General features: G+C 39.1%; 1 protein-coding gene across 5 annotated transcripts in view; it reads right to left on the reverse strand.

The window, feature by feature from the left end:
• The window catches only part of LOC148829668 (ataxin-7-like protein 1), a 52,671-nt gene extending 47,314 nt beyond the window's left edge, over positions 1-5,357 (reverse strand). For 3 of the 5 annotated variants that reach the window (XM_088923834.1, XM_088923833.1, XM_088923832.1), the window contains exons 1-2: positions 5,233-5,357; positions 4,769-4,837 (exon numbers count right to left, since the gene is read on the reverse strand). In XM_088923834.1, coding sequence (XP_088779960.1) covers positions 4,769-4,837; positions 5,233-5,329 — 166 coding nt within the window. In that variant the 5' untranslated portion in view covers positions 5,330-5,357. Of the gene's footprint in view, positions 1-4,768; positions 4,838-5,232 lie in introns of those variants that run through there. The other 2 variants (XM_088923836.1, XM_088923835.1) reach the window with 2 other exon arrangements.
• Between the last annotated feature and the right edge of the window lie 4,663 nt (positions 5,358-10,020).

The following is a 10,020-nucleotide window of genomic DNA, read 5'->3' on the forward strand; positions in this document are numbered from 1 at the left end:
TAGGATTTTGTGACCAGGAAGCTAATTACGTTCAGAATGAGCAAAGTTCAAAAACTAAGTTCAAAAGGTACAACTAAGATACACAATCTTCAAATATGGTAATATCAGTATTACCATAATTACAGCAAGCCTGATTATTTATAATGAAATGATCCTCATCCTAACTGGAAATCCTAATGAATTATGTGCAAGGACATGAACAGGCCTTTTATGCTATTCCTAATTACCTAGGTTAATAGTCAAGGGCCTTAAGAACGAGGCAGATTTATGCAAAATCACCTCAAAAAGGAACATGCAACAAAACTAAAACAAGCATCATTGGACATGGCCACTGAAAACAGAGCACAATAAAGGATACCCAACATACCCATCTGTAAGAGCCTGGCATAAGTCTGAATTTAACCAGACCATATCTTCATGCTGTCGGTCAGTCTGAGAACCACCCAAAAAGAGCAAAATACAATTACTTTCTAGGAGGGCTATTTACAAGTACATGTGAGTATAAAGCTTGTGGTTTAAACAGGTTGAGGAGAAGTCGGACAAATCGACAGATCACCTGGTGCAGCAGTGTTTTTTCTTTTTCGTAAGGTGAACCCACTCACTGGGTGAGACAGCTGAGAGAGCCAGAGACGAAGCTGTAGCAGACTGGGGGAAATAGGCAGAGCACAGTGGTACAGGCAAACAGTCCAGAGTTCCTGGTCAGAAACTAGCGAGGGTCAAAGTCGGGAAAACACTGTAGGGACCAAGCTCCAAGGGAATGTAGGGGAGATTAGGTCAAGAACAAGGCAAGGGTCCAACATCCAAAACACAGCACAAAACAGGGAACTAGAGAACTCAGGAGCCTGAGACTAGGAATACAGGGGGGCTCCCAGTAGACTCAAGAGCAGACTCTATACCAATACCCTAAACCATGTCAAAGCTGTCCTTAAGTGCACCACCAGATATAGGTGGAAACTGCTTGCAGGTGATGCAGATTTTCTGTCGGAATCTGTTTCCAAGGTAACCGGCACCGAGTGAAAGGTGAGTGGCCAGCTAGCATGGCAAACGCTAGGCTGCTCCCCAGCTTTGCCGCGGGGGCAAGTTTGACTCTTTCTCTGTTAATTTCATACTCAATAATACTCCAATTCACACACAAAACTCTCTACCAAGAAATACGATATCAGAGAATGAGAAAAGAAGGGACTTATTTGAAAACTGTAGAGGCACTCTTAACTTCTTCTGCAGAATGGTGTATACTCACATCATCACATGATCACAAATACAAATTCAGTGGCCTAGTTCTCAGCTATTCTAAATACACACATTCATGCACTTGTGTATGAGCAAAATAAACTAGTCTACCCATGAATATATTTGTCATCAACAAAAACAAACTAAGTATTTATTTCTTTCCTTTCAGATTGTTCCTTCTCGTGTAAGGAAACAGTTAACCTATATCTTCTCATTTACACCTATCTGAAGGTGATACAGAAAGAAACATTTATAATAGCCAAAGATTCTGTAGGCCTTTACCATAATGTTTTTTTTTAAATAAACATGAAAACAACATTTATAGTAAACTGATTTAACTATTAGCTGAAGAAGTTGAAACATGAAATGCGTTGAGATCAACATCTTACTTCACTCATATGTTCTTTTATTACAGTTGTTTTTAAGACATTATTTATACACTGTTTTTAAAGTGGTGCGGGATTAGGATTTTATTTTTTATTCCAATCCCTTGCCTCAGCAAATGTGATATTTTCAGTTCAAGGATATAACTGAGAGAAAGCTTTTCTTACATTTTCCAAGAAAAAACTATAGGTCAGCTTCTATAGCGATTTATTATTTTAAGTACAGGTTTTCTTTTGTGCTGAATAAGGAACAACTTTCATAACTTTGCTTCAAAAAGCCATTAACAGATCCTTGTTAAAAGCCTACAATACAAAATGTACTTACTACTATTGAGATAAAGTAAGTAAAAAAGTAGATCTATCAGAAACATATGCAGGATTTTTTATTCATTAATTCAACATTTAAAATGGTACTATACAAAACTATACAATGTTAGAGCACTCCAGTTACAGTACTCTTATATGGGACAGATTCCCATTTCATATTTCTCAAGGAGAATATTGTGGCTTTTCTTCTATGAAACAGCAAATTTACTCCATGAATGGGCAATTTCTACTACCTTTCTTACAGTTAATAAACATCTATAGGGACCTTTCCCTCCCCTGCTGAACTTCAAGTGCAACAAGCTACAAGCCACACCTTTATACAGATCACAAACAGCGAGTTGGATAATAGCAAAGACTGACTAAAACACAGAACTGAACATCTCAAAACTGTGAGTGGAACTGAATATGCAAATTACACCAACCACAAAGGAATTTACTTTAGGAAAAGTAGGGATTATGTCTTTGCATGCAATGAAGATTCCACCATTCACATGGTTCTAGTTATGGTTAAGAATGGATGTATTTATGTGTAAATGAATTTGGGCTATGGTACGGTTCCTCAGGAACCGTAGTTTTCCACCTAGACAGGGCTTGTATGAAATGCAAACACTATTGCCATATTATACTCAATATGTAAACAATCTGTTGCTAAAAGCATGAAGGAGTTGCTGTGTGCAGTACTGTGAATTAGTTTTTCTCCTGTTTTTACATTAGGCTATAAACTAAATATAACTCTTACAAAACAGTAGCTTGTCTTCATGAACAATAAATAATACACCACACCAATCATCTTTTAGATAAAATTCATAGAGATTCCAGAATTGTACAATGTAATTAAAAACCAAAATTTTAATTGGGTAAGCAGTACAGTATCTCAGCCTTTTTAGGTAGAAAGAGAGGATTCTGAAATTGAATAGGGTGCATTTGTACGTAGCATAACTTTTTCAGAACCAATTGTTTGGCTAATATGTACTGTATATACAGGCTCAAGTAAGGAGGTGCTTGGACTTCAACGGAAGCCCTGCAAAGCTGTGGCACTGCATTGCTGGTAGGAGTTGCCTCACTTATCAATAATGCAACACATTAATTGGAGACCTGCTCTATGACATGTTGGTTTCTCTAATGCAGCTCGCAAATGATTCAGATCTGTTCACAAGATGTATACACGGAAAAAAGAACATCAGTAAACTCCAGCCAGCTCTCCCAAGGCAGTAGTGTGAAGTAGTGGTTAGGGTTCTGGACTCATCACTAGAAGGTTGTGGGTTCAAATCCCAGGGGTGGCATTGCTGTTGTACTCCCACATAAAGTACTGCTCTCAGATTATGCCAGTAAAACACCCAGCTGTACAAATGTCAGTGGGTTGGAAAAGTCTATCAGTAAAATAATATGTAAATGCGAATTATTCCTAATTCAGCAGCTATTCTCATTTGTGCTACCCATAATGTATGAAAAACATAATGTTACACTGAGACAAGAATTTCCTTCTGTTAATGTTAATTATATGGTATCATATTCATACTATGAATATAAATACATCATGCTTCGAGTTTACAGACAGTGCTTATTTTAAAATTGCACACCTGCCATTGCTTATATAGAAAAAAGGCCTTTTATAGTTTTCAATGGTTTGTTTTTAATTCTATAGAAATAACCAATCCAGTAACTAGACATCAGCAGGCTGATATGGTCCTCACAGTAATAAAGAGCTAACATGTGGCCTGTCTCTTACGGTATGAGGCTCTATCTGGACCCCTGGACTGTCACACCTGATGGACTGCAAAGACAAACAGGTTCTGCCCAGTTTATTAAGAGCCTCAAGGAAGTAGCTGTGCTGTGCATGTCGAAAGTCATCTGTCCTAGGAAGCCAGGACATGAAGGATCATGTCCCAGTTCACACAATCAAGTCCAATGCAAAGAAACAGTAAGGTGTCACAACTCTGCCATATTCTCCCAATCACTAGACCTAAACTCCACTGACACTATGTAAAAGCTATCCTTGACCAACCTCTTAGATGCCTCTAATTAATCTCCTGAATACATTATCCATTAGAATGAACAAACAGGATACAGACCTCATTTATGTCATCTCTGAAAGCAGTCCTACCTTGCATTAGCTACCACAGAGTTTTAACCCCATCGAAGTTCCAGTAGTGCTTTGTAAAGCTGTAAAATAAGCAGAACTTCTTTCAAACCTGTGTGGCTATTTGCGTATGACAAGCATCTTTGCAGGGACAGGACTTTGAACAACCTGTTTGCTACGCCACCAGCAACACTACTAAAACTCTTTACAGGTTGCCACAGAAAACTGTGAAGCTTGAAGTGAAAACGCCACGACCTGCTGCTAGCTGAGGGATTATAAACTCAACCTTATGATGCCCTAATAACATAGCAAGAGCTTTTCCCCAATAGACGTCAGCTTATTGGCAGGGGAAAAAATGACGCATGTTAAATCGCACCTTCCTGAACACTTCCACAGCCCACGGAGCGTCGTACATCTCCGAGAGGCATATTACTAATATCTGATCCTAATCATGACTTCTCTGTAGTGCCACGCTGAAAGCCAGCTACCGGTGCGCCAGCATCACGCTGGAGGTCTCGCAGACCGGCAAGCAGCCCCTGCGTGTTCCGTCCACAGCTGTAGTGAAACTCGAGCGGCGCAGCGGCAAAGTTTATTCTATGGCGAAGTTTATCGGGCAAACTCGCACACAAAACCCAGGTTGTAAGGACTTGGAAAGTGTGCCTGGTTCTTGTAACGCGTTGTCAGTGCGTTACTCCAAGCCTCCTGTGTGTAAGAGTCTGAAATTAACACCATTCGCCTCTCAACTTACCTTCTTTATTGAGTCTCATCACTTCCCTGCCTTTCCCAACCTCTTTGCCAGTCTCTTCTAAATCTACATCTGCGGACAAACGCAAAGAGAGAAAAGTCAGGAGTGTTCTCCAAGTAAATCTGAAAAGTGAATTGCCTAATCTCAGTTATTTTGTGTACCTGGCCCACATAGGTGCGAACGTACGGCTACAGTACAGAGCAGACAGCAGTGCAGGACATCTGTCACAGAGATACTTAATACAGAGATAACGTTTCAACGGGAAACACGGCGACACTTAAAACTCAACAGCAGCAAACTGTGAACCCCTTTGATTCTACATACTTATTTGATTTCTCAGGCTGTGTATTTATTATAAAAAGAGAAGCATGGAGGACACCAGTGGCCACTCTAACAATTTAACAGCGTTGGAGCACAATTTGAATGACTCTGCGTGGAAAACAAGCTTTATTATGCCGGGTCCTTACTGTCAGAGCAGTGTAATTTAGCTGCGTCGATAAAGGTGGACCAGGGTTTGCACAGGAACGCATCCGGACTGGGCAGTTTGCGATCCAATGTCGCCATTGCTCTTCCTTCTTGTTGCTTTTTTTTCCTTTCCTTCGCCAGTCAGCGACACGGGACTTGCGAAGCACCTGACGTCACATTCGGCTCATTTCGGCATCAGCCGTCAGTGACGGCTGGATAAAAAAAGAAGTGCAAATGTGGAAGAGATAGTTCAGTAAAAAAAGAAAAAAAGTTTAATCTTTTTTTTTCCGGCAAGATAACAGCACAGTACAGACCTAGAGCTATATTGTTGTATTTTACCGACATTATTTCTACAAAATGAGGAATATTTGCGGTTGTAAAAGTACTGATCCTTGACGCATATGTTAAAATATAAATGTCTGTGACGCCTATGTGATGTTATTGAATGTATATCCTATGATGGGATTATATTTTTAAATAACTGTTATTAGCCACATAACTTGTTTTATAAAAGAGAATAATTTGGCGTTTACAAAATGCGCGATGATATTTATAGAATATGTTATTACATTACGTTTACAAAAGCAGGTTGCAACAGGTCTGAAAACCATCACGCTCAGTTATCTTAATTCCCAACTCAAGTATCAGTTGAAGTACTGGGAACAAAAATTAAATGTAAATTAAAATTAATTAACTGTGGATGGCATAAAATTGAAATCGTCTTGCTCTGTGAAATCGTTTAAGACTGATTATCACATTTCAGATTTCCATGCAGATATTTGAGCGTTACATCAAGGAACCCGTTTAACTATAATTGTCGCAATACAAACACGGATGAATGAATGTTTACCAAGTAGCTCAACAGTAGACATTTTCCAACCACTTATGTCATTCCAAATGTAATCACTAGATGACGCTAAACTACCATATTATTTATAGTAATGTTCATAATTTATTACTAATATAATGTAAATTGACATTCCAAATTCATTGTGACTTTCTTAGTTTTTCAGTTTTAGCCATTCAGCTGAATTAAGAGAGAACCACATAAAACACAGGTGTCCCACTATTAAAGCCTGACGCTCTCACTATTCCTGGCTCAGCAGTGGGAGATGGACGCCCAGAAGCCCACCTACCAGCCGGTCCAGGAGAGACCCGACGGCATAGGCTTCATCACGGCATCCTGACCGTCTGACTCCGGGGCTCGGAGCGCCTGGCCTCATCACCCTGGTTTTTACACCCTGTTCCTATTCCGGATTTTAACTGTGTTTGTTTCATCTTGGTTGGATCCCCCGGTTTTGGACTTTGGACTGCGCCCCAGATTCCCCCTTTTGGACTACCTGAACTTGTTTGCCATCGCCCCGCACCCCCAGCACCGGATCACCGTAGTCATGCCCCCCTGTCTGTCAACACGCCCTGATCCTCTTCGTCTCCTCCCCTGATGTCCTTCTCCACTTACTTCCGGATTATACCGTCTGCATATGGTCCTGAACTACGCATCGCGCATCGCGGGAGCCTGGACCGGCTTCCGTTACAGTATTCCTGCAGGACTAGGACTGGGAGCCACTGAGCAAGATCAAGCATTGAAGAGGGCTGGTGCATCTATGAGTTTTCATTCAAGCTCATCTCTTATCAAGCTAAACTAGCTGGTTACCGACTTAAGCTTCACTCTTCAGGTGCTGCGGTTGTGAAAAGACCTTGAAAACCTTGTAGAAACATCGGCCCTGCAGGACCAGGAGGACCAGGACTGGACACCTCTGATCCACATCAAGACGTCTATCAATGAATAGATTAATTCATTCATTGACATGGACTAATATTTAAATAGACATCAAAAAGGTATTCTGTTTTCTAAAAGTTTAACAATTTCCACACTAACTTTATTACACAGGAGAGGTTGTGTAATAAAATTCAATTACACTGGACAACATTGTTTTCCTGAATACATTTGGGTAAATCTGATGGATTTTGGGCTGCTGATCACATAAGTAACCATGGAATTTCCATATCACACAGCATTTTTTTTAAAACCGCCTATATTTGTTATTTCAATTAATAATTTAGGCCTATTAAAATGTTGCAGTCAACGTAAGCTGGAAAAGTTTTTTCTTTCTTGTGTCCAGACATGCCTTTGTATACTATGCCATTGCACCCAGTGCAGGTCATAAAACACTGGAGTAGGAATGCATCTGTGGTGATCTGAAATTAGTGGCACTGCTACTAGGAATGCAGCTTGGATACACCAAGTACTGTTGTTTCATTTCTGAGTGGCATAGTTGTGCTAAAGATTCTCATTACACTAAAAGGGACTGGCCACTCCACAAGCATTTGGTTCCAGGGCAGAAGAGTGTAGCCATAAACCACTTGTTGATCCAACAAAGATATTTTGCCGCCTCTTCACATCAAGCTTGGACTCATGAAACATGTTGTTAAGGCAATGAACAAGGAAGGTGAATTGATTGAATTTCAATATTTGAGACAGGTCTTTCTAAGAATAAGTGATGCCAAGTTTAAGGAAGGTATTTTTGTTGGTCCACAAATCAAATAGGTCATCAATGACAGGCAGTTTGAAGAAAGTCACATGGAAGGCATTCAAGGATGTTGTTGAAAACTTTCTTGGCAACTACAAAGCACCAAACTATGTCCAGCTGGTTGGCAACATGCTTCAAATATACAAGTCCACGAAGTGCAAAATGTCACTAAAGATTCATTTTCTTCATTCGCATATGGACTTCTTCCATGCAAATCTTGGTCAGTGACAAGCATGATGAAAGGTCTCACTAGGACATCACGAAGATGGAAGAATGGTATCAGGGCAACTGGAATCCGTTAATGCTGGCTGATTGTAGTTGGACATTGATCAGAGAAGCATCAGATACCGAGTACAAATGAAAATCATCCACAAAACATTTTTAGCTCAGTTGAACTAATGCAAGGACTCAGCACCATTATTTGATTAAACACATTACTGTATATTGTATAAAAGTTTATTTCGTTTTTCTCAATAATCCCACATGATACAGTCTGAAATTGTATTTGTGTTCAACATCAAGAGGTCTATCATAATCACCAAACATTTCTGAGGAAACAACACTTTTAAAAAAAGTTGTAGTCCAGTGTTATTATTTGATTGTGCTGAAGAAAAAAACTTTTATGGAATTTCTCAAACTACTGAAACTGCCAATGGGAATGATCAGTGAAACCACACAAATCAGAAAATGTCAATTATTATCAGAAGTGAAACTGTGTTTTCCCTGATATTGGAAAAATATATCTGCAGATATCGCTCTTCATTTAACTGAGGTATTTTCAATTATCTGTGTTTGTATGTCCACATAACAATACAATGGTTGTGCAGAAGAGGAGAAGAATGCCTTTTTAAAAAGAAAAAAATAGTGTTTTCAAAAGAATGATCTAAAATGTATACCTTGCTTATAATGCATAAACAATATTGCAGTTGATTTGTATAAATTGGGAAGACCAGTGGTCCAAATACAGCAAATATACACAATTTGTGCATTTACAGTATGCAAATAATTATAAGCATATTAAGCAGCTCTTTAACAGATCGGTGCTATAAAAAGCAGCTCTTTAAAAGACCAAGTTTGGCTGTGTTTGAGCCACAAATGGCTGTTCATACATCCCTGCAATTTTTAGTGCATTTTATACTGCTTTTAATTGGTCTTCCAACAATCTCACTAACTTGAATATATGTACCCTTCACCTGAAGAATACTTGTGCTTCAGCAGTTTTGTGCTTTGTCTTTCTACCTTTTTTTTCTCAGGCTACATTATTCAACAAGGAAGTGATGGTCAACTTCTGTTGCATACAGTTACCAAGGTAAGAGTAAACATAACTCTTTTTATGACAGCCTGTAAGCTCTTGTGAAAGATTTTCCTATTTATTCGGTGGCGATATTAAATAAAAGTAAGCACACTACCATGCCTGCTCATCAGTCTTTTATTTTCCAGAGAGTTCTCTGTGTACCATTTATCTCACTCATCTCACACTAATCCCAAGAGAAAATATGACACATCAGTCAGAAAATTAAGTGACTAAATGTAATAATGAGTATTAAAAACAAGATGCATGACTTAGATCTTACTAAAGTAGCAGGCAATTATGATATTATTGGAATCACAAACACCTGGTTAACAGTGTACAATAGGAAACAGTATTAGTGCATACACAGTGTTCCAGAGAAACAGAAACAAAATTAAGCAAACATCATTGTCCTTCATCCTTGTTAATTTCCTACAGCTTTTGTTTATGGGGAGGAACCAAACACCAAACATCACTGGCCACTCCATGCAAATTCAATTAATCACAGACCATTAGCCTTTCCACTTCTTCCTGCTGGCATTCTGTGAGCATTACCTCTATGCTTTAACCACTCTATGAGGACCAATCCGACATCATCATTAGGCCTAGCAATAGGACCTCACCTACAATATGGTTTGATGCAGAGCTACACCTGCATCAGACCTTCTCCTTTTACTGAGTTACATCATAACCACTACCTCACTAGCCCAAGTCTAATATGAAGCATATTCTGAACACCACCTGAGTTCTGTTCAACAATTTAATGGAGACAGCCAATTAATGTTGACTACAGCAAGCAACCAAAATATAAATGATATACCATTATTTACCAACTGTACCAATGTTGAATACAATACTGTAATTTTTATTATTATTATTTCCAATTTCTCTTCAAAGGCTAAGGAAGGTGCACTTTTGGGTTTGAGACCAGAGTGATATAGTGAGTAAAATCCATTACTGATGGGTTG

The sequence above is a fragment of the Atractosteus spatula genome, chromosome 8 (assembly GCF_055471065.1).
Source record: "Atractosteus spatula isolate fAtrSpa1 chromosome 8, fAtrSpa1.hap1, whole genome shotgun sequence".
In the NCBI taxonomy this organism is placed as follows: Eukaryota; Metazoa; Chordata; class Actinopteri; order Semionotiformes; family Lepisosteidae; genus Atractosteus; species Atractosteus spatula.